The 26,151-nt window shown below is 39.7% G+C and overlaps 2 protein-coding genes across 7 annotated transcripts in view; both read right to left on the bottom strand.

The window, feature by feature from the left end:
• Nucleotides 1-21,072, bottom strand: part of LOC125763044 (myb-like protein AA) — a 103,801-nt gene extending 82,729 nt beyond the window's left edge. For 3 of the 6 annotated variants that reach the window (XM_049425790.1, XM_049425794.1, XM_049425795.1), the window contains exons 1-2: nt 20,781-21,070; nt 19,308-19,539 (exon numbers count right to left, since the gene is read on the bottom strand). The gene's annotated coding sequence lies outside the window, so the exon portion shown is untranslated. Of the gene's footprint in view, nt 1-19,307; nt 20,273-20,780 lie in introns of all 6 variants that reach the window. The other 3 variants (XM_049425793.1, XM_049425791.1, XM_049425792.1) reach the window with 3 other exon arrangements.
• Nucleotides 21,073-21,752: 680 nt separating this feature from the next.
• Nucleotides 21,753-26,151, bottom strand: part of LOC125763088 (secreted protein C-like) — a 62,323-nt gene continuing 57,924 nt past the window's right edge. The window contains exon 4 of the mRNA XM_049425903.1: nt 21,753-25,730. Coding sequence (XP_049281860.1) covers nt 25,644-25,730 — 87 coding nt within the window. The 3' untranslated portion in view covers nt 21,753-25,643. The remainder of the gene's footprint in view (nt 25,731-26,151) is intronic.

Raw genomic sequence — 26,151 nt, 5'->3', positions numbered from 1 at the left:
TCATTTGTTTTTGCCTTGATAGTTCTATTTTCGTTTTTACATTGGTGAATAGTTTTTGTGCTTGTTCTTGTATTACAATCGGGTTTGTGTTATTCAATTGATTGAACAATATTTCGTTTGGTGTGTAGCCTGTTGCTGAATGAACTGTTGTGTTGTACAAAGAAATCGATATGGCGATAATGTCTGCGGTATTCAAGTCTACAAACTTGTGCTTATTCGTGTTGTACATTTCGATTATCGTCGCGTGCGTTTTTTCTACTTGTCCATTGCTCTCTGAGGATGATGCGTATGTTAGTGAAACGCCTAAGTTGCTCAAGAATGTTTTCAGCTGAATGGATCTGAACGTCGTTTCGTGATCCGTTACTATTTGCATCGGGGTTCCAAAGCTACCAAAATACTTAGCTAGCGCACTTTTAACGTCTATCAAGTTTTTTGTTTCGATGGGTATCATTTGCGCAAATTTCGAAAACGCGTCTACTATCGAAAGGAAACTTTTCGAGTTGATGGAGAAAATATCCATGTGTACACGTTCCATAGGCTTTTCGGTTGTCGGTCTCGGTGATATCTTGATGTTATACGGCTTCCGTTCGTATTTGTGTACATTGCATACGGTGCACGTGTTGACTGCAGATTTGATTCGCTCATGCATCTTCGGGAAGAAAAATGATCTCTTCATTTGGCTTTCGACTTCGTTTATGCCTCGGTGAGCCCTTTCGTGTTCCTTTGCGATTAGTCGGTTTTGTTCTTCAACTGACGTAACATCTTGGACTTGTGAGTGCGTCATAATCATATAACCACAGCAGCTAAAATGATTCTTGAAAGATTGTTGAATTATTTGTATGAGACATTCCGGAGCTAATATTGCCGTTTGTTTTCCATTGTGGTACTTCCGCAGAATGCTGGTTATGGTACTTTCGTCGTATTTTCTTCTTTTTACAATAATTCTTCTAAAATTTGGGAACGGTGTTTCTATAGATTCCTGATTTTCACTGAATATTTCAAAAACTATTTGATTACGGTAATAATTTAATGGTCTTTCGCTTGACTTAATAAAAAAATCGTCTGACGTATCTGCTGAGTGTATAGTTTCGGTCATATTTACAGTTTGCAGGTTAATTTCATTAGGAAGTTCAGTTTTTCTGCTAAGAGCGTCTGCTACTACGTTCGCTTTCCCTTGTTTATACTCTACAGAATATTGATAATTTTCTAATTCGAGCCTCCAATTCAGAATTCTATTATTTTTCAAACAAGTTTTAATAAAAGTGAGCGGTTTATGATCGGTGTAGAGTTTGAATTGATTTCCAAAAAGATAAGGTTTGTATTTGCGTATTGCCCATATTATAGCGAGCGCCTCCTTTTCTATAGTAGAGTAATTACTTTCTGCCTTATTCAGTGTTCGACTGGCGAACGCGATTGGCCTTTCGATTTTATTTTGAACTTGAGAGAGTACTGCACCTACGGCAAAATTACTTGCGTCAGTAGTGAGTATGAAAGGTAATTCAAAATCCGGGTATGCAAGTATCTGATCGGATGCTATTGTTTTCTTTAATTTTTCAAATGATTCTATGTAGTCTGGGTCTTTGTAATTTATAATCTGATCCTTTTTTAAACATTTAGTTAAAGGCTTTGTTATTTTTGAATAATCTTTGATAAAGCGGCGATAATATCCGGACAATCCGAGAAATTGTCGTATTTGTTTTTCGTTTGTAGGTAGTGGCCAATTTAATATTTTCTGTACTTTGTCGGGATTTGCTTTTATGCCTTCAGGGGAAATTATATGACCGAGGAATTCGGTTTCTCTTCTCAAAAATTCGCACTTGTCTAACTGAATTTTTAGATTGAATTGTGCTAAACGTTCAAGCACTTTCGAGACATTTTCTAAGTGTGATTCTAAACTGTTTCCGACTATGACGATATCGTCCAAGTAAACGTAACAAATTCTACCAATGAGTTCCGCTAAGATGTTATTCATTGCACGTTGAAATGAGGCCGGTGCATTTTTTAGCCCAAATGGCATTCTAGTGAACTCGAAATGGCCATAGCTTGTAGAAAATGCAGTTTTTTCACGGTGATCTGGATGCATCTCTATCTGGTGGAATCCAGACTTTAAATCTAGCGTGGTGAAGTATTGAGATTTACCTAAACTATCAAGAATGTCTTCGATTTCTGGCATTGGAAATTTATCGTTAATCGTTTTTTCATTCAGCTTTCTGTAATCTATTACTACTCGTACTTTCTTTTTTCCAGATGCATCCAGTTTTTTTTGCACAACCCAAATGGGTGAGGAATAAGGACTAGTGGATGGCTGAATAATGCCAGAATCGAGCATATCGCTTATTTGAGATTCTATATCTTTTTTGTAAGTGTGCGGGTAGAGATAATTTTTAGTGTATACCGGAGAATTATCAGTAGTGTTAATTTTATGTTTGATTCCAGAAGTGGCTGTTAATTTTTCACCTGGTTTCAAAAGAACGTTTTGGTTGTCTATTATTGTTTTAAACAAGCATTTTTTTTCGAAATTTGACAGATGACTTGTTCTGATAATACCGTTCAAAATTTCTTCTGTAATATTTGAATTTGTTGGAAAAGGAATCGGTGTTATAGTTTCGAAGTTATTCACGGTTAAATTTAGAACTTTAGAAAACTTAGGAATTTGGTTTTTTGTCGAAAGAATTTTTACTGTAGTTTTTCCATTGCTGGAGTTGTAAAGACCGGGTTCTATTATTGTTGAATTTTCGAATTTTTGAAATGTGGGGACTAACCAATCTCCATTATTTAGAGTTTTAACTTCTATGCAATAAGAATAAAGTTTTGTGCTCGGATAATATTTGTCGTAACTAATGCTTTGTTTACCAAATTCAATTTGTTCAGCTTTGTAATTTATTATTGCATTCGTTTGCGCAAGGAATTGGGAACCAATAATACCATCGAAAAATGGATGAAAATTTAATTCAAAATACGTTTGAGCGGGAACATAATTTCCAATAAGGTTAGCTCTACATTTTTTGTTTATGACATGTTTCCCGTAAATATTATTAATTACTGTTTCTTCTGTGGGAATCATGTTAGTTAATATGCCAGGACGAATAATATTTTTGTTTGCTCCTGTATCAATTAGCAATCGAATTACTTGTTTTGTAATAAAATTTTCCCTTGTAAGGTAGGGTAAATAATTCAGGTTATTTTGTTGGCTTTGCTGGCCCAACAAAAATTTAGATCGATGTTCAAATCATCTTCCGATTCTGATTTGTCTTTTTCTGTCAATTCATTAGAGTGAAATTCTCTGTGATTTAAAGTTAATTTACTTTTAGTTGAATCAACTTCCATGGGTTGCGGATAAGAAGATTTTCCTTTGAATGTCGTTGTCTCGCTAAACTGTTTTTGTTGCACACTTTTACTACTTTCGGGTTTTTTCGAGTACTTTTCTTTTGGATCAAAAGTTTTTGTAAAACGAGTATTATTTGAAACTGTACTTTCGGAGCACTTGAATTTACACACGAATGCGTATGCTGCTTCCAAGTCTTCGGGACATGCAGCGTGGGCATAACCAAAGTATGGTTCTTTAAGGCCTGCTAAAAATGCCGCTAAACCATCCTCATCAATAAAAGCGCTGATGGCTTCCCAATTATTGACGTATTTTTGCTTTAGCTTCGCTTGCGTTTTAATATTCTGCACTGTCTCTTTAATGGAATTATAGTATTTGTGTATGGACATGTGTTCTGTCATTTTTGTTTGCCAAAGAATACTTTTGTAGTAAGTAAGTTCTTTACGGTCACCTAAAGCACTTGTTAATGTCTGTTTAACTTCCTCGAAGCTTTGAGGATTACCGGCTAAACAAATTATATCCCTCGCTTTGCCTTCTATTTTATTAATTACGGCAGTTACAAAAATTTTGTATTGTTGTTCTGAAACTATCCCTTTGAAAATTTCTAATGTATTTTCTACTGTACTAATCCAAGCAGAAAGTTGCTTTTTATTACCGTCGTATTTCGGAATCGCTTTAATCGGATCCGGTATTTTGAAAAAATTTTCCATGCTAAATGCAGCTTGTGCATTTTCTTGTGGTGCACTGTAACTCGTGCTTGGTCGGGTTTCGCATAAAGAATCCAACATGCGTTGGTGGTTTATTTGTTGCGTACGCATTGCGTCTAGCGTAGCGGCAATTGCACTCATTTGTGAGGTTAGTTGCATCATCTGATCTGGTTCCATTTTTGTACCTTGATCTTCTAAAACAAGCTTTTCTATGGAAGGAACACTCGTTTCAATTGGGATGTGAGAAAGTTCTGCACTTTCGTCACTCGACTCTTCTTCTGAACTGCTATTTGTGTTAGTATTCACTACACGTGAGCTAAGCGCGTGTCTTGTTCTTTTAAGAGCGTCAAAAGATTTCTTTTTTGGCATCAAATAAAAACGAAAAAAAATTCTTTGCCAAAAAAAAATTTGCTTTACTTCCTCGTAGGCCCTATCTGGTAGTACTCCTAACGAATAACACAATAATTTGTTAGGTTGCAGTAGCGAGCTGTACCATGTGCTTTGACACTAACACTATTACACTACACTGCACCACTCTAACGCGCTTAATGCGTGCGCTTACAAAGAATAACGGGTTATTCTCTGATGATCTGTGTGACCTATCTGGTAGTATCGCAACAGATTGCGTACGATGATAAATTATAAAATCTATCGTACACACACGTGGACACAAAACACTATCGTTATTCCTAGCCTATCTGGTAGTGCTGAGGAATAACGGAATACACTTTCACTAATTAAAAAATTATGTGTACTCACGTGCTTTGGCTAAAAATCCGACGATCCGGTTCCAGGTATGCGTGCCGGGGGGCCCTCAAATCGAACAGCGGATGAAATCCTTTAGCTGCTGACGCTAAATGCGGGTACCACTTTAATATCGATAATTCTATCGACACTTTCCACTGTTTATGCACTCTGGACTGCTACAGCGCCAATTATGTTATAATTTTATAACATTTTTTATTATTTCTAAATTAATCTAACTTTAACCTAATTTTAGCCTAATTTTAACCTAACTTTAACCTAACTAATCTTTCGCAAGTTATAAAGTACGTCCTGTCTCGTTGGCGTATTGAGGAAGAAGAGCGAGTCTCCACGATGCCGCTTCCGTTGAAGGCGCGCACCTGTCAACACTGCTGCTGCCACTATAACGCTGCTGGTTCGGTAACAGTTATACCAGCAGTATAACAGTAACGCTATAGTGCAGCTACATACGACTATACCACATAATTATATGTACTTGATAGTGAGTAAGTGTGATGCTTTGTAAAAGCAAAAAGGAGAAAAAATATGTATTTTAAATACATTTATATTTTAAAAGACACTCCAGAGATACATTTAGGAGCTGTTGAACCATGGAGGGGTTATTAAACAAATTTAATTATACATTTTTTTTCTTAACACCCTACACACATCACTCGAAATAACCGTCAGCAACCGTTTTGATAGCTCTCTTGAGTTCGATATCACTAATTATAATCACTTAATCGCGCATCACCGTGTCTCGAGGTGTCAAATAAAGATACGAGTCTGAGTAGAGCACAATCTACACCTCGACATTAACGAACATCAACCGAACCATAGCCCCAAACATATGTTGCGTCCTTCCATGAGCAAACACAGCAAAACGGTATGTAAAATCAATGTAACACGAACACATCAGCGCACTTGATTGTAACCCTGCCTCTCGATTGTGAAAATGATACACCAAAAGTGGAAAACGATTCCACCCTCTACCCGGTGTCTCGGGGAAGAAAAAAAAACGTCACACACCAGAGACCAGTAAAGTACCATTTGCACAGTATGAAAAACAATGTCACAAGAGGGAGAATAAATATTCTATTAGAATGTCACAACGCACCACATCCCCCCCCCCCCCCCCCCCCTTCGGTTTCAGTCGTGTAAGTCAAAGGCTGAAGAAGGGAAAATGGGAAGTATTTTTTCACATTCACATTTCTGAGCTCACATGGCACCTTTTTAAAATATGCATATTCTTGAATAGATTCAGCAGAGAACACGCTCATGTGCCACCTCACAAAGCGAATCGGTGTTTTTCATGACTTTTTCCACATTCGCGCACCATTCAGCAGTCGGTACTCAAAAGCCGGTAAAGGATCGCATTTTCAGTCCTTCCCCCAAATCATTGAGCTGATGTACTGATTCTATTTTTCGTTCAATAACTTTTCCCCCCTTTTCCATTGCCATCGTCGGCTTCGTCCTGTACGACAAGTATTCGTCATTGAAGTTCCACTTTGGCTTGTCAATATTTTTCGCACCAGCAGCAACACGTTCGCAAGAATTCCGGCTGTTGGGAAACAAGGATGGGTAAGGATGTGTTTTTTACACACACAACAAAAAAATACCCAATTCACCAAGCTAACCGTGCAACTGATAGCGTACCCTAAGGCAAAGAAAATGTGCGAATAATGTCACACCAGTCGATCGATATCAAGCTTCTGAAGCGCTTCTGAAGCGAATACTATGCTCCCGTTCGAATTTCATCCGTGTCTTTTGATACGTACGGCAATTGACTGCCGTTGAGGCGATGACTTCGTTTATGTGTTTGTGCAGCGAGGCGGAAACGGCCAAACAAAACGCTGGTGACAATTGGGAGCAAACTTCCGGTGGATGTTTATTGCGAGAAAATCAGATACAGACATGAACGGGTTAGGATTTTTATTTGGATCCTTGCCGTACTTCCGGAACTTCCTGGTATGGTTTGAAAAAAAGCGTTACCGCTAGTGATGTGCGAGATGATCCGAACCTACCGGATCGGAGCCATCCGCAACAGGTTCGAGTCGACTCGTAGGTACAAGTAGAAAAGCATAAGTAACTCCGACCTGTGGGTGCAACGAGTCCGAATCGTAGTCGGATAGCAGATTTATTTAATGACAGTGAAAAACACATTTAAACCTAGATCCTGTGAACTGATGAGTTGAAGGATAACTATTCTATTTTTTTAAAATCGAGACACCCAAAGATGGGTCTCGGCGCAAGACCAGATGTATATCAAAATAAAAGTTTGTGATATTTGTGTTTGTTTGGTTAGTTAGTCCCACTTTATAGATTATTTCAATTAGCTTATACTACAGTATTAACATCATACTGTTGAAGATGTCTAATGGTCTAATTCAGGGGCCTCCAAACTTTTTAGATGGCGGGCCGCTTTGAGTGGAATAGCCACAACTGAGGGCCAATCTCGGGATCTCTCGTGAGGAGCCGTAGTTTGGCCCTGGCCTAATGGGTCTGAATTCGACATCTAAAGTTCTGAGTCAGGAGATCAGTTCTCATCAAAACCTCAGTCACCCGTCAGACAAATACTTGAATATGTTACTATGTCAGAGTGCGAGCCGTGAATTCAATCGTATGCCCCATCACTAGTTGCTACTTGCCAGGTTTGTTGGCTTCAGTGAACTCAATGTTTTGCAGTGGGTTAAGGAAATACCCCAAAACATACTCTCCGGAAAAAATGGATAGAAATAGGCTGAACGTTTGTGTTTATTTTTCCGCCTTTTGAACATTTGCTATCCAGTTTGCCTTAGGAATTGATTTACAGGGATTTTCGAGTACATCTGTCAAAGCTTAAGATATTTCAGGATTATTACAAGTTGAACTCGAATGTGTGCAGGTTGATCTGGATCTTTCTGTCACTTTTATGGTTGTAATTTCTGTGAAACGCTTTGCAGCTACTGTGGATTGAAAAAGCTTTAAACTAAACAGAAATTGAGAAAGAGTCTAACTCTCTCTTGCTATAACCTACTGCAACTTGAAAAGAATGCTAGAAATGACCTAGACTTTACCATTGGAACTCGAAAACCCTGTATTTACCCCGCAGTAGAATTCCAAACTCCTTCCTTCATCCTCATTTACACCATCGATATCCCCCAACACCAACTTCGATTAGCGGACGAGGTATTGAGGTTCACACAAAAAAGCACCTCCTGTTGAGCATTTGTTGACCATAGAAATTGCTTAGTTTCCTACGTTTTCCCATCGATCGAAGCCGTAAGCCCACACACGAGCATAAAACAAAATCCGACTCAATTCTACCCGCTTAAAAGGGAAAATAAATTGACATTCTATCGGTCACGAGCATAACATGTGCTTGGCAAAAAAAAAACAAAAGGATAATGGATTCTGATGGATACGCGGTACACAGAATGAAGATGATGCCGCACATCACGACCAACGATTTTTAAGTATCTCTTTAATATTCATTACCACTCTATTAGCCGAGTGCGACGATTTATACAAATATTTACCCAATTCAAGTGATGCTGGTTCCGTACCCAACAAAGCGAACAAGCGAAGATGAAAAAAAGAAAGAACTAAACCGATCAGTCTACTTGAGTAAGCACAGCACAACCAATCGGGCGTGAAATATCAGCCGCCGGAAAAAGCGTTTACCACGATGGGAGAACAAATTCGGTGACAAATAGGGTTCTCCCCCAAGCCCAATAATCACCCGGCCATTGGAGAAACGGCATCGTCGCCGTACCAAAACGCCAGCTAACTTTTGCGACCAAACTCACAGCACGTGACCGGGTCTCCTATTTGTCATCGTCGTCTTTGCGGTATAGTCTGAAGGTCGAAAACGGAATTTCACCCACACCGCGTGCAGAATTATAAATTTGTCCCACGCTCTCAAAGGCCCGAAGGATATATTCTTGCTTTCTGGCGAAGAGATTTTCTCGCTGGTTCTTCGACTTCCAAATGCGGAAAGTCAACTGCCGGTCGCGATAAAGAGTTAAACCATCAAACTGTGCCAGCCCGTCCGCCCCTCCGGGGGGCAGACTTAGCATGGATAAAAGCATAAAAATAAACACCCATCCATAAGCAGGCCAGACATTGGGCGCGAGTCTAGGGAAATGGTCGAGCCGTATGATGGATCAGCAGAACTCTCCAATTAGACGTCACTAGGTTCTATCCAACCTACGGTAACGTAATCAGTAAACAGGCTCAACATCAACAATACAAGCCGTCACTTACTTAAGTTTGTTCTTCCTTTTTTCTTCAACTACCTACCACCTTTCCTGCCACCACAAAACAACGCCTCTGTTCGGAAGTTTTACATACAGACACAAAAGAAAACAACATCAGATTATGTGCCAGCGACGACACTTCAATAAGGCTCGTCCCAATTATACACTAAATTGCTAATCGGATTTGTTTTATTGGTTACGGGTAGGAAAACCCGGACAAAAGTTGCTACAAACCCCATAGGCACGGTTTGTTTTTGTTTTCTTTGGACATAGCCAAAGACAGACACGATCGGGATGATGAACGACCGGGCCCAAGATGACCAGAAACCGTTTCCACCCGGCTCATGAACCAACGCTGGGGCGAAATGCACGGGATTTACCATTTGAGTGACAGTTTGTGCGCGGAAGAAACAGGGACCAACTAAACTTTTCATCGTGCTTGCGTCAGCTTGTGCGTAAAGTTTGGCAAAAGGCGTTTTTTGTGCGCATTAGAATATACTTTCCCTTTTCTTTCTTGGTTGTCCAACATTGCTGAACAATTCATTAAAATAGACGACGACAATCCCGAACGTGCAAAGGCGAGGGAGGAAGCTCCATCGGTGGATCGTTTACGGCCAGGATAAGAAAAAAAAGTAACAGTGTCCACAACAAAATTGATTATTTTGTGAGCTGCTAGCTTTTCTTTTTTTTTTCATAAAATGAATAAAATTAAGCTTCCGTCTAAAATGGCATTTAATTAAGTCGGTTAATTTAGGCAACTGATTAAATTGGGTCGGCCTTCGGTGCTGCTGTTGTGAAATATTTCGCTTCATTGCCTCGATCATAATCGATCGTCCAATGAAATTTGCTGTAACCTTCCATAAACGGGAGGATAATATTATTCAGTTTGTGTTTTTTTTGCTATCGGCAAGCGGCTGAGTTTACAGTTTTTATGAAGGTTTTTTTGCTTGTCGATCAAATTCTTGTCTGTTTAATGAATTGTGCTTTTTTGACTGGTTTGAACAACTATTAAATGTACTAATTTTTTCTTCTGGAATAGTTGTAGAATTTCGTGCATTTTTCCGACAAAATTTGGACAAAATTTTATTGGAAAAAAAATTAAATTCTAGCTGCAAATTTATCCCAATTTTCAGGCAAACTATGAATTAATTTATGAACAAATTATGCTGTTTCGAGTTGAAGAATGAATAAATTAAAAAGAAAGGTATTTGAATGGTGCCTTCAGTCTGAACTTTCGGGCGAATGCGATAGAATTTTCTATCTATTAGTCATCAAATAGTTGATGAGCTCATAATAGATAACGCAGTTTTGATCCCACCATAGCCAGAGCATGCATTCAAGAGAATATTTCGCTTTGATTTCGCTTGAATTTGAAAAAAATTAACATTTCTCTTCTTAATGTGTCCGGTGGGGCCAGTTTTTGTAAAACGCTACACAAATACTTGTGTACCATCCAAATAATCATATGTTTTTTTCGAAAGCTATTTAAATGTCAATGTTTTCCCATTGTCAAAAATCAATACCACTAAACTTTTTTACTTTCCCATCAGATTCAGCTAAACACTCTTCCGAAGCAACTCAGCCCATTCCAGACCCAAAAATTGTATAATGATATGCCACGGGTACAATAATTAATTGAAATACTAAACCCATCACGACACATCGAATGACAACATTAATTGATCGATTAGGTCCGGCTTGCAACAGCGTACAGAGTGTATCAATTTCAACATTTCTGCCCCATCATAGCTCGTCGCAGTATCATTAAACCATCCATCGTCAATGTTTCAGCACAACACTGCACAACACCGATGGCCAACATAAAATCGCTATCCTTTTGCGCCGACAGGCGAAGTAGCAGCAAAAACCCAAGGCATGCGGAATCGGAAGCAAAATCCATCCATCTTTGGGTGACAGTTATTTTCTCCCTCGTCTGTCGATCGTCGTCTCTTTCGCGGCACAGTTGGCTTATGGCCGACGGAAGATAATGCCTTCTTCTATCAGTTACACCACCGTTTCTTGCCGAATCAATCACTGAGCTTGAGGTTGTGAGTTTTTTTGCGATTCGTTGTTGTCTCCCATCGCCCGTTTTTGCGTTACCGTACCGTCGCCTTTCCGGAAGCGAACGTCTTCGATATCACTTCGCAGCTACTGAGCGGCTAGCTTCAAGCACAAACCATAATCAAACGGAAGACGCATTTCACACCAACACCATCTATTTTGCCCCTTTTTCTACAGGCGTCTCATTTTACCAGCAGCAGCACCAGCGACGCATAAAATATAGCGTATTAAAAAAAAGTTTCGCGCAAATCGCAAGCGAAGGGAAAGGAATGTAAGAAAGTGAAAGAAAAATCACCCAGGGCGCAGATAAAAAACGGAATGTTTTAAATCAATTCATTTTCTACCACCAATACTGTTGCTGAATGTGGGATTTGAATGTGAAACAATGAGAAGAAAAGTATTTTACCGTTTTTTTGTTCAGATGTCAATGAAAATACTTAAATGGAGAAAGTAATTCAATCTTTTGGAAAAGTTTTTACATTTCAAATATTCATTGCTACATACAAGAATAAATGCAAAATTTCACCAATTTCTAAGATAAATTCCCCACATGAAAAAAAATATACACATTCATGGCCAAAAATAGAATCCCAAAACACTATGTCTCAAAATAATAACATCACCTTGTAAATACAAATTTTATCGATTTTCAAGATTAAGCATCAAATATTATTAAACTATTTCTCTAATCATACACTTTGAAACAATCGCAAACTCACTCTTATCATAGTTTGTTGAATGTTCCCCAAATTGTGACGGCATTATCTCCATAATTCAGACTCCAGGAGAAAAAATTAACTCAAGTCTTAAATCTTAAAAGTAGACATTATCAAATCTCACAATAATAGTGAGATTACTATCATTGGAATCTATGATACCTTAAGTTAGAAAGCTAAAATTTTTAGCCCGGATCTGTCAAAACATCGAGCAGAATCGAGCGGGAAATTGTTGACAGGTAATATCATCATGCAAGGATTCCTTAAGGACCTAGCATTTTGACATAAAGAATTACATTAGGCTGCAGTTTTGTAGAACCGCGTTTTGACGAAACAGGAATTACAGCGTCGAAATGTAGTTCGAAATAAAGGCATAGCACAAGTAAAAATTTGTATTATTTTTCATAAAAAGCTGAACATAATTAAACTCATGTAATTTCATTGTTGTTTTGAATCCTAATTCAATCAACATTCAGCCGAATCAAATATGGCCTAACCTGTTTCAGACCTGCTAGAAAAATGCCTTGTCGAGCAGCTGATCGAAACTAACATTAGAAAAATTTTCTAATCTGAAATACGCAGGCTTATTTTGCTGAGCGGTTTGTATGGAAAACATGCAGCAAATAAGCCGCCAAACGTCAAAGTCCATATAAAAAAACTAGACCCCATTATTGGTCCCACATTAAAGAGGTGAATACTCGTAATAGAAAACCTACTGAATATTCCATCATCCGGGGTTTCATCAAATCGTACTTGTTCAAGCCGATATTACACCTGTTTCCAGCTACGTTCAAATATCGTGCCATCTGCCTCAAACCGCATGCCGTCTGCTTCAAATCCCGTGCCATCACCTTCAAAAGCGTGCCACTACGGTCAAATCGTGCGCCACTACGTTCAAAATTGACAGCTCGAGCTGAAGGCATTGCCGTACCAAAACAAAACAAACACTTTTGCTAAATGATTCGCAAATATTGCATTGTTTTTAATCGGTTTTCGATAGCTAAACGAATAAACTAAGGATTAATTGCATTTTGACTACATTTTTCATCAAACGGGTAAAAAATTGGCAAATTGTCAACAAACAACAAACATGCATCAAAGCAGCTGTCAATTTTGAACGTAGTGGCACACGATTTGACCGTAGTGGCACGCTTTTGAAGGTGATGGCACGGGATTTGAAGCAGACGGCATGCGGTTTGAGGCAGATGGCACGATATTTGAACGTAGCTGGAAACAGGTGTATATTAAATATTATTTTCTGGTTGTTTTTCACGATTATCTTCCCTTGCTTTTTAGATTTTTTTGTAATGAAAAGTTGTTATTGGTAAATGGTAAAATTATAACAAAAAGTGTATACTATTTATGGGACGCAGTGTATACTATTTATACGAAGCAAATATGTAATGGTCCACTTCTGCAACAAGAAGCACAGCTCCAAGTACTTCGAAACTTTCCTACTCGATAGACGACGACGACATTTTGCTGGAAGCTGAAAGTACGGGAAATTAATATTCATCCCAGCGTTAGGCGACCGGACCGGACATTCAATCGTGTCCTGTCAATCCATACCATCGTCCAATCCAGTAATCTATTATTTCCATCCTCTACCACCCAAAACTTCCCTTCGACACTCTCTCTCTCTCTCTCTTTCGGAGCGAAATATTTTGTTTGTTTCTTTCCCGTTTTTTTTTATTTGGCCGGCAGCGAAAAGAGCTCTCATAAAATGGTTTGACCTTCTTTGCGAATTCCGTTCCTTCGAGCGAAGAAATCATATCAATACTGCGCGGGCATTTCGCATATCGCAACGACAATCATCATCATAACTGTCCAGAATCGAAGCATGGACACCTGCCTTCCGGCCTTTTTGCTTAAACACGGCATAACAAATATTAGATGTCCAAGGACAAGGTCAGAAGCATGGTTTTAGTGTTTGTGTGGGTTTGCTTTTTTTTCCTTCCTTTCGTTGCTCACGAATCGATCGTATTCATTCATGCTGCCGTTGTATTTTTCACATGCAATATTTGTTTTGTTTGTTTTTTTTCTCAGTTGCTTACCCATTCTACTCCTGTCATTTATTTTCATTTTGTGTGCATTTTAATTTTCTTTCACTCCGGTCACGGTCACCAGTTTTCCATACACTGAACACAAAGCAGAACTCATCTAGGGGAGCTGATGAGTGCAAATTTATGTTTTGTACTTTGGGCATAGTCATGTTTCTGCAACAGCAAAAAAAGCAAAAGCCACATAGAAAATGCAATGAACCACAGGCGAACAGAGTTTTGCATGGTATGTTTAAAGCGAGTTTTTTTTTAAAGTGATACAGGAGGAATATTCAAATTGGATATATTTTAATTCTAAAGATTTGCCCAATTTCTGTTACCATAAAAAAAAAACTGAACGTTCAATTTATTTAACTTGTTAAATTTCCCATATAGCAAGTGTGAATTCCATTTCTACTTATACACTCCATTCGGACACATTTCAGCAGGTGGTTAGGCACACCCTAAATAACACATTTAGCCAGTATTAAATTTGACCACTGAAAGCATGCTTAGAAACTATGCTAACAATCTGGCAAAACTGCTGCCCACAGGGTAATTCACTTGGATGGGCATGGCAATAGGAAATGAAGCCGTAGCAAAGGGGCAACCGGGTAACTAAAAACTATATCCTTCGGAAGCAAGTCTCGAAACAACATTAACACGTTAGCACACACACACACACACACACCATGTTGCCAGAATCGGCCAGCACCATTCAGGAAGCGAATGACCGTGCCGACCGACCGAAAAAACCTTCAGTGCCTTTTGGGTTTCGGTTTGGATCTGATGAAAAGTGCCGCACGTGGCGTGTGCTGAAGCAACATAACTCTTAACATGGACACAGCCACACACACACACACACCCATGTGTCCATGCAGACAACTTTGCGGGTACATTGCCAGTTCCAGTTCAGGTTTTTGGTGGTTCGGTAACATTTAAGTTATTTCCCGCGGGACATAAACTGGTCGTTGAGTCGCACACTCGATGCGAACTGCTCAGTCTTGGGGAGGAGGGTTGGAAAGTTAAGTATGTGCCCATACTTAACACAGTGACTTGGAGTGGCCATTTATAAAACGGAATCGTGAGCTTACCGCCCGGCCGGACATTAAAGGAAAATGAGTCCCCTGTGAGTCACCCGAAATGCTGCCCGACTTTGGCCACACCCGACACATGGTGAGTAAGTGCCCGAGACTTGGGAATGTGTCTCAAGCCAATTTTTCCAAACCAACCCAATTCGTCTTTCAACAATGAACAAAATAGGGGGAGAGGAATAAAAAGGGGGAGTTAAAAGCAGAGTTCCAGAGCCGATGAAGAAAGGTGTAAACGTGACCAGAATTTGGGGCTAGCCGTCCGGCCGACACTAATGGACTTATGTTTTACTTACTTTTTTCCCCCCCAAACACTTTTTCCCCCCGGCTGTCTGGTGTGAGTTTGGCCAACCTGATTGAAAGGTGCGTAAAATTTTATGATTCAACTTTTGAAACAAAAAAAAACAGAAAATCTCCACAACGGATAAGGCTGATGGAGGGAAGGATAGCCGGGATAGCATGGGTGACGCATCATTGAAACAAGCCGTTAATAGACGGATTATTGTCCTCCCGTGACTAATCCAATGAGATAGATTGCATGCCCGGTGAATTGCTCGATGAGCGTAAAAAAGGATTTCCAGTCAATGGGTGTTTGAATGTGAGTTGTTTTTTGTTCTTCTCTTGAACCCCCGTTTTGAATGTCTGTATCGGTGTAATTTAATTATACTTTTATGCAATAACATAATTGCTTAATTACTGGTACCTGCTTTTTATGGTGAGCTTTGTACAACAAAGTCTGCAAATCGGCTTACTTTTTGTACGTCTACCTTTGTAGATACATTGGGGAGGATTTCTGGAATAGGAACTTTGAAAATCCCTCAAAATGGCGTAGAGTTTTTGCACAAAATAAAAAAAACGTTTTACGAGTTCGTTGAATGTAAACCAACGCAGCATTTTGAAGCGTTTCCTGTAGAAAATTCCAAACAACATTTACTCAGCATTTTTTTCACTGTTGCAACTCCGTCAACCGATCTATCAGTCGTGTGGAATGTTTCCAATATGCTAATCGTTGACGTTTTCTTACAAGCGAAACATAAGAAAGAAAGTTTGTTTTTCTTCGTTGATTGCAGGTTTCGGTTTCTTTCCTGAGTTTTGTTTTTCTTCTTTCACTTCACCACATGTTTTACGCCTTTATTTTGTAGGGCTGCTTGCCAAAGCCGGGTTGACATCGAAACTTGCCGATGCTACGCCTGATTAATGCTAATGGCAATGGTTCGGCTTTCGGCCTTCCACCGGATCTGTTGATGTTGATTTTCGTCACCATGGTGAAAGCGTACCGTGCCGTAACCGTTATTTCCCCTCCTTCGGAGCATCGAAGTAGCTGGGAAAAAGCTGGGTCGGCAATGTCACGATTTCGGTCGATCCGGATGTTTTGAATTTTCTAACCGCCATCGATCGGGAAGGTTTGATTAGCGTAGAAACACACACACCTTCGTTCAGTTGATCGACAGCCCTTTGAAATGACCGTGGGATACGGTGGCGATTTAGGGCAAAACTGCACAGTTCGTATGAATTTTCTTTTTTCATATTCAACCCCCCCCCCCCCCCCCCACCCCTTCCTTAAAACGCAACATTCAACCGTTGGTGCGTAGCAACGACCGCAATAAACAAAATTTTCCTTTGCGCTTCATTGCAAGAAGGAGGTCCTTTCGGTACCAGAAGTTGTGTGTTTGTGTGCGAACCGACGGAACAACAAATCGGTTTTTGGCCTTTGATGTCGGTACTGGTTCGACCTCAACATTTGGGTTTGTGTGTGTGTGTGTGTGTGTGTGTGGGGGGGGGTTGAAGGGTGTTTTGTTTTTATGTTGCAAAACAGGTGAATCCGGTTCCGCGCGCGCGTATTTGTGAAAAAGACGTCTCTTTCATCTAGCCAGGAAAGTTCAGGAAAATATTACTCGGAAGGTGTTGTTCGATAGTAACGAAGGTTACAAGTTTGCTAGGGAAGGTTGTTGCTTCCTTATCAAACAAAAATATTCTTAATTTATCTTGCATTTCCCATTATTCCGCACTGCAAAAAATAGCGAAACAAAACGAAAGGAATATAACATTGTGTAACGCATCGTAACGGATGAAGGCAAATGCGTTACTCGCGAACGGACAACGTGCAAAACAAAAATAAAACGCCAACAGACAGCCCCCCCCCCCCCACCCCCCAACAGCTCGATATGCTTCAATGTTGTTCAAGACCAGCCAAGGCAACACGCACACATCCATACCTCGGTGCTACGCATGCAAGTTTAATATCGCTTTCCCGTTCTTCGGCGTTCAATCGTTGGTGGGGTCTGGTACAAAAACGTAACCGGACCCGGGACAAGTTCTTTCGATTGGGGTCTCTCTGTAACGTGCCACTAGGACACGGTGGGACAGATTCGTACGGACAAATGGACATCATCGGCTGGCAGGTTTGGACACATTTTTCCATCCTCGAAGCCATCAATTCATTAATAACAGTGCTGAATTCTATTACACAATTCCTTTTGCCTTAGACCACGCTCATAAATGCATTTAAATGTCCATTTCTCTGGTGTTTTTTTTTCGACATCCTACAGTGAAGCTTTTCCCCTTGGAAGTTCAGACCGCGCCAGCGGTTAATTCAACCATCCCTTCGACCTGTTTCTCATTCGTGATTGCCCTTTCCACCAGAGGGGCCTCAGTTGGTGGGCTTTTGAAGGGTTTGCCGCTGCCACCCTGTTTTTTTCTTCTCATTCTGCGCTTTCACGGTTCATTCGTTCGTGTTCTTTCTAAACCCAACCGGCCGTGGAATGCAGTCGAAGCAGGTCGACGCAACCACTACCTGTAGATGTATGCGCACATGCTTTTAAGTGTGTATGTTTGTGTGTGCTTGGGGGGGGCGAGTGGAGGGTACGTCATGGGGGTGGATGGTTAAGGAAAAATAACGAAATGAAATCGAGCTGAAACAAACAACGCTGACCAAAATAAAGTTGAAGAAATATTACAACAACAAAAGAAACAAAAAAAAAACAACGCCGTACAAAACAGTACGTGTGTAGGTGTGTGTTTTTGGTTGTGTGGTAATGTAAATTAACAACAGGAGGAAAAAAAAGAATACGACGCAAAACAACACAACAAAGCAGCTTCTGATGGTTTGAGAATAATAGCAGACGCTCCATGACGACGCTGGTTTCCATCGTCACCATTGCGTTTTCAACCACTCACAGAAACACACACATATACACGTGTGCCCTTTCCGCGTGTTTTCAAAAGTAAGCGTTCGAGGGTAGGGTTAGAAGGGCCGTCCTTTCCGGTGTTGGAAGGGGGAGGAATGCCGGCGAACGGCCGCTCTATGATATCAAAATAAATGCAAAGCCTGGCCACCCCGTCGATGACGACGCGCGACGTTACGACGGTGGAATCGATCGGCATTCGACTCGTTTCGCGGGGATCTCCATCGAAACACACACAAAGCCACTTCCAAACGCACGTCTTACAATCGTGGGGAGGGCTGAAACAGACCCCAAAAGCCTCCCCATACCCTTGTGAGTGTGTGTGTGTGTCCGTCTCGCGCAGTTTTATTTTATTCGCGGATAAACTGTTTAAGCAAACACACCAATAACCCGCGCTGGTCGCGTCGTCGCTGCACGCATACAAGAGCAAATCAGTAGAGAGAGAGACACAGAGAAGAAAAAAAAACATTTTATATCGGCTCGCGATAATGTTGCACGTTAAGCAACGCGTAGCAAAAGCCAAATACCACGAAGCAACGTACACAGGCGAAGAAACAAACGGTAACGACTTGGTTCAGCATAAGACGGTAAGCGAGAGACACTGAAAGAAAGAAAGGCAAAAAAAAGTACACCCAAACTGGACGCAAAATTCTTCCTTCTGCTGTTCGAAATGGTGATGTTTTTTTGCATCGAAATTGGCGAGAAAAGTCGCTGCCGAAACTAGTCACCCTCAGGTTCCCCCCCAATCCACCCCACGCACACACACACACGGGCGAGGTGGGGGGTACCATTTTATGTATGTCACAGCAGCGCGTTTTACGCGGATCAGCATTAAACGGGCTGTCGTTCGGAGGTGGAATAAACGCAGAAAAAAAGTGCTACGCATTGCATGTACGGCGTAGCAACGGTAGAGCATAAATTTGGGAAGAAAATTCGATGCTCACGATCACCGAAAAAAAGATGCCATAAAATGGCAATTATTTTCGCGATCAAATGCAAAACCGTGCTCACAACAAACTAGGTACAGAATAGCAAACGGTTATTTGGACTTAGAAATTAGACAAATGCATTATGTTGTTTTTTAAAATAAATGTAGACAGGAAAAATATCAAACTAATAACTAAATAAAAAATAAAATGAAATAAGTATTAAATAAAAATAAAAATAAAAAAAGTATTAAATAATGTGAAAAAGAACAAACCTTTTGCTGACGTTGATTACACCAACATGATGATGATGACCGTTTTTCGAATCGATTTTCGATTATGATACACTTGAAATTTGCAACAAAAAAAAACACTGCACTACGCCACCAAAGAACCACCGATTGGTGCTATCATTCACATTAACAATTGCACTTTGAAAACAACATAAAAACACTTTACAAACATGAATATTTTCTTCCTTTTCTTTTTTGTTGTTACTTAAACACTCTTAAACATGGAAAGATAAAACAAATGGATGAAATAAACACATAAATTTAAACACGGCACCACTATTTTGACAGATCGATCACACTTGATTAAAACAAGAAAAAAACACCCCTTAGACCTTCGATCGGTTTTACACCTTTTTTTTTTCTTCGACACGATCGAAGATCTCAAAACACCTATGTACACATCAACACACACACACGCGCGCACGTATCACGTTTGAAAAGGGCATCGCCTCCTTTTTTATGGAATATTTTTTTCACTTCTTCACACAAACACACACACGTGAACGGTAAAGCGGATGGGATCGGTGACGAGGCTATAGCAATCCAGCTATTCACCTTTTATGATTATGCTCTTTAAAACAGGTAACAAACCGGGCCGTGCTTTGGTGCATTAACGACTGAACAAATACACGGTGCACCATGGGGGCAGGTAAAGAAGCAACGACGAATGCACGCAACCAAAACACCGACACCGGATAACGCACACGGCTTGGAGGGGAGGCCACGGGCGAAAAGGGACGAAAACGAAAACAAACGGCAAACAACACTTGCTGCAGTGAGACGATGCAACCGACAACCGAATCAAAACACACATACACACTCCTTAAACAACGCACACACACACACACTTGTTCCGGCAGGACTATTTGTTCCGTTCGGTTGACGGTTCAGACAGACGGTGCTGCTAGTTGCTTGGGAGCATTTATTAGACACGGCAACATTTCATCCTGCGTTGAAATACGACTGAGTTAGCCTGAGGATGTGGTTCCGTTGTTATGGAGCTTTGACGCGTTTGCCACAACACAACAGCAACAATAAAAAAAAAAGCTTCAACAAGAGCTGCGAGAACAATCTGGCAGCTTCATGGCAAACTAAAGCCGGCATTAGAATTTCATGAACCTGTGCTTGTCAGAGACTACGGCACTTTAATAAGAAAATGGCCCCGCTTAAAGTGTTGACCCGCGGTACATTGTTTCAAGCTTTACATTAGTGTGCCGTTTCCTTCGCGGAAGCTTCAAGCCCGGTCAGTTTCAATCTGCACGGGATCGTCCCGTTTGTCAATTGCGTAGTCAGCTGATGACATATCAAGCCAAAACAATGGACAACAACAAAAAAACAACATAAATTGACCGGTTCGATGGTGCGTGCGTGGCTTTTTTTTTTGTTTTCACTGTAATTCACATTTTCAGCACAACCTATAATACCCTTCCGAGCACCTGAATTAAGCTCACTTACACAACGATACACACAGAGGGCAAGAATGCCGATTTTTTATGCTTTTTTTTCTTGCTGGGCTGCTGCAAAAAACACACGTCGCAACACGCCCGGAATCGGTTTGACCGTTTGCACTAGCCACCCTCACTGGCGAACACGTTACGTCGGGTTTCCGATGACGACTGAAGAAGCCTGTTTTTCCGGCTTGCGGGAAATATCGGAAACTCACGCGGAAAAGTCGTGCAAAACAACGGCGTACACACGTCCGAACGCTCGGGAGCACAGCAACAGATTGAGCGAGAGAGGAAGAAGACCGATCTCGTTTCGGCCCGAACGAGCTGCGGCACCGCGCACAGTGGTCGATTTCGTACAGAATGACACATGGGGTGCGTAAATATGAAACTGAAAGGGATTATTGAGGAACAAAATGTATATTTTGTACTTTGTAAATTTATGTTTTATTTTCATTATAATATGATATTTATCTTTAGAATAAGTCGTTACATATGGAAATCGTACGCAATCATGTTTTAAAACACGCAAAGAGCTGTTTCGAACCGTTTTAACAATAATATAAGTTTGAAGTAATGTGTAAGAATAATATTTTATTGAAGAAATTTAATTTCATAAACATACTTAAACAAAAACCATATAAATTGATGCTTAACACATGAAACGATAAGCAAGTGTTCATTTCCATGTCGAATATTGAATCATCGCGAAAATTAATTTTGAAATATCCTGACCATAGTGCGTTTTCACAGAGATAAGCGCTCTCTATCGGAGGATAGCAGAAACGTTCATTTGAAACAATTCCAGTTACCACAGTGGTGGACGAATAGTTAATTCAGTTTACTATTTATTATTCTACATTTATATGTAATTTAAACAGTTTTTAAACTATTTCATTAAGATGTTTTGTTTTTCATTTGATTCAATAAATCAAGTGATACTTCGTAATAAATTTATTTCTTATTATACATTATAATCACCTTTTCTTTTCATTACATCATGTTTTATTTACGATCATACAAGAAAGATACAGTTTCCAACGTTTAAAATAAATTTTACGTTTCTACCACTATGTAATGTTCTACCGGGAATCGTATATGATTCCTCGGGCTTTATTTGACGATCGTTTGCCAATAATGGACGAAACGATCGTTCCGGAGTGTTGCTCTACCTCATTGGGTATTTTGATTATCTATTTAAAAAATGCACTATTCGGCACGGATCGATGCGCTCTAGACATGATCTACAATTAAATGTCTTAAAAACAAACAAATAAAACAAAGAAGAAAAAAAAGTTTACAAAAAATGGCATACGCCTCGCAACGGTAACGCTGCACGCAAACAAACCATTTCTCGAGGACTAATCTAGCGCCTCCATTTCAACCGTCCCTTGCAATTGGATGCGCGATTATTTGCTAGTGTATCTGTTGGTTTTGTTTCTCTAAACTGATAACCCTTTTTTTCTTCTTCTTTTACTTCGCGAGAAACCTGACACGATGGAAATTTTGCTTTGTCACCCCCTTTTGCAGGGATCATTTTGCGACCGTCGTTACTCGCTTCATGATCCCCTCTTGTGCTCTTTCTTCTTGCCAACAAAAATAATAAAATGAGATCAAAAATCTACATCACAGCCCTGTCTGTACGCCAAAAGCACAACGTAAAAAGATTGAAACATTAAAACGAACGAAAATCATCTCCTTTTCTAGCTGTTTCTCTCTCTCTCTTTCGCTCGCTTTCACTCTCTTTCCCAGTTCGTAGGCCGTATCGGTCCCCGTATCCTAAGCTGAATTTAAAGAATAAGTTCCGAAATATGTTCTGTCTTCGAATTGTATTCTTTTTTAGCTATTTATTTTCATCTAATAAAAGAAAGATTCCTTCTTTCTTGTTGTGTTTCTTGTGCAGGTTTTTCTTTTGTTAAAAAAAACCAAAAAGTTAAAAATTTATCTACTTTTAATTGTACAGGCGTGCAGATTTTTTCTTCTTCGTCTACCTTGTGCAATTCTTGAGTTAGGCACATGTTGGTGTAATGCAAAGGAAACATATTCTCCTTAGAGGCAAATTATTAAATAATCATCAAAAACGGTTCCGTTTGGAACAGAACCGTCTGCCTCAGGCATTCGTTTTGTTGTGGCCCGTTTGCTTCTCGACATGAATTTCACTGTCATTATACTATGCGTTATGCGTTTTGCGTTTTTGTGATGATTTCGCTACCGTGAGTGGTAGCTAAACTGTTCCAAAATCATATTTAAAAAAAAACCCTAACCGAGCTCCAAAGCGCTAGTAAAACAAACTCCATCGAGTACCGATACTGAGATCAAATCTTGTCTTTGCTTTCCGCCCATGTTAACATAAATCTTTAGTTGCTATTTTTCTTCGTCTATTGCATGCTTTAGTAGCAGGTAGTAGGGTAAGAATGAAACTTGCAAGTAAAGTAAAAAAACAAAAATTAAAAAAAAAACAGAAAGCTAGCAAATACTGTATTCGACAGCTAAGTGCAAACACGAGGGAAGATGGAAACACTAGCAAAACAAAACAATTATAGCAAAAGTATAAGCGAAACAAAAGTTAAAATCTTTGGGCACCTAACACAGTGACAATTTCTTTTTCGTGAATATTTGGATTCTAGGATTGGTTCATCTTCTCATTTTTTTTTCTCTTCGTTCCTGCTCACGGACATTCACAGCGGTTGTGTGTATGTGCGATGTTTTAGCTGCATCGCACTGTAAACTGCACATTTCTATTACCCTTTCCTAAAGCTTTTGCGCTGTGGGCTTTTCCTTATATTCCGCGTGTTTCTTTATAAACTATTATTACGTTCTTGTCTACTTTCGTAACGTATTGAACTAAACACCGAGCTACACTTTTAGCTATTATCGCTCACTGTCTTTCACGCCACGCTTAAGCTTAGAGATCTTAGTCGTAACAATAAGCACTGGACAGCCTTTCCGAAGGCACGTCATCATGTGAGCTACAGCATATCGCTTTTTGTTTCGTTTTGAAGGTTCTCTTAGTAGTAACAAAATTAGACTAATTGTTGATTTTTCTTTTGCTGCATTCACATCCATCTTTGCTACACTATTCTCCGTCCGGGACACGTTGGCACTGTTCCTTCACGTTTTATCATCACCGTCAGTGGGACGATTATCTGGATTTACATTTCGAGGACATTTCGAGGGATATGACAAAAGCGCTCTCGCTTATACGAGAAGCAACGATCTGTTGGTAAAAACTAATCGCTTTTTTCGATTTCGATCCATTCCGTTCGTCACTATGGCAAATGCTTTCTGAGTCACTAGCGCTTGTTTTCATTTAGTTTAAGTTAAAATAAACGAACTAACATCTATGAAGATGCCATCGCAATTGTTTTCCATTTTATGTACCTTCAAACAAAATATTTGATCATATAATGTTCTTCCGTAAAATGGTACGAATGAACTTATTTTTTCCAGTAAAAATCAATATTTTAACTTTAAACTTTAGGGATACGTTTTGGAAGATCAAAATTTTTTTTAATAAAATAAAAAAATGTATACTAAAATAAAATATGAGATGCAAGAAAAAGTCATCCGGTGTGTTTAAGCCAACAGCGAAACGACCACCCACGGGAAGGCTTTCAAAATGGCAGAAGCGGGGAGATATTTGTTTCACTTTAATGAACCATTATGGTTCTGAGAAAAAAACGTTTTAAACAAGTACAAACAAAGAGATCCAACGTAATGTAAAAAAAACAAGCTACTGCAATGCTGTGTTTAAAATAAATTCATTGACGAACGGCAATGCAACGCAAATGCACAACTGCAACACAACGGTGTGATGTGCTACACACCTGTGTATGAAATGCAACGCTGAAATCTGAGATATCAAACGGCACAGGTTCGTCTGTCTGTCGGTCTGTAATACTGCTAAGCTTACAAACGAACGGTTAAACTACACATATTACGCTACGTATCCCTCGTCAGGTTACCGCCACCTTACTTATGTTGCACTATGCACTAGTCCCAGAATTGAAATCAGTTAAACACTACATGGTAAGCAGAATGTAAATTAAGTTGGTAAGTTTTCTCTTCCGAAGCGGGATGCGCTTCAAATGCGGACAGCAAAAAATGCAACATTTAAATTTTCCGAACGATCGAACGTCGCTACGCTGTAGAGACGGGATGAAGAGACTGAGAGTATCGGAGTATATTGGCCAAATTTTTTTTTCTTTTCCGTTTTGAAGACGTCCCCTTTTTGACGCTTTCCAATGATCAATTCTCTTTACTTTAGTGTCAGTTGCAACAACTTCCGACCTAGCAATGATGGTGAAAAGGCACACCAAAAACAACGTGTAACAGACATACACAGCGGCAGCCCCCAAACCGGGGAAAAAGGAGAGAAACGCTATATTTCCTAACGCTATTTGGTTAAATTACTTGCACGTTTTGCAAGTTGAGACCAATATGAGTGTTTTTGCTTGTTGTTTCTGCTTTCCGTTTCCTATATATCCTTTGCTTCTACAATTCGCGCTCGAATAAAGTTAACTATTTTATGTCTTTTTATCACGTTGTTCCTAATTTGTGTGAGTTTCTTAACCGAACGCTTTCCTTGTCTATCGACGCTTTATCTCAATGCAAGATGCATTTCTTATTTCATTATAACTAAGCATTTATAAAGAAAAAAAAACAAACTGGTTCGAAACACTAACAGCTGTGTTGATGATGGTGTTTTTTTCCGCAAATTTTCGTACATATTCCAGCAGATTGATGATGGGATGCTTTATGGTACTTCCGCGGTTGGGTCCCCATTGCTCTATGAACAATGTTTTTTTTTTTTTTTTTGGGACAAACGCTGGGAGAATCGTTCGATGGTAAGGTGGTATCATTTGAATCCGGTTCACCGTGCCGCAAGATATCCGCATCCGAGTACGATCAGTGCCGCCGCGGTAAAAGCCACTTGCCACATTAAAGGTTGCTCCATGAGCTGTTTCGAAAGGGAGAAGAATATATGAAAAAAAAATTAATTGAGGGAAAACAATAAATTTAATATTAAAAAAAAATTAATAAACAACAAATTAATAATAACTTATCCAATAAAATAAATTAATTCCTTCAATATGGATCAAGTACGGCTTGTTAATATAATGGGAGCTAAAAGCAAATGTAAAAGATTGTGGTTAGATCAAATCCAACGATCAATCATGCCATAATAAGGTCACCTGTTATCCCATTTCTATGACTTCTCCTTTATTCTGGAAATGTCAGGCACCTAGCACTTTCCTTTTAATTACTCAACCTCATCCATTTATTCTCTCACCTTTCCAAGTCATTCGCTCTGGTAGATACAATTTTCTTAGAAAAAAAAAACAATCGTGGCACCAGTTCGTGGCCCTTGAGGGAATCAT

Source organism: Anopheles funestus, chromosome 2RL (genome assembly GCF_943734845.2).
Source record: "Anopheles funestus chromosome 2RL, idAnoFuneDA-416_04, whole genome shotgun sequence".
Taxonomy (NCBI): domain Eukaryota; kingdom Metazoa; phylum Arthropoda; class Insecta; order Diptera; family Culicidae; genus Anopheles; species Anopheles funestus.
The sequence above is the reverse complement of the archived record's forward strand: the minus strand, read 5'-3'. Positions and strand labels throughout refer to the sequence as shown.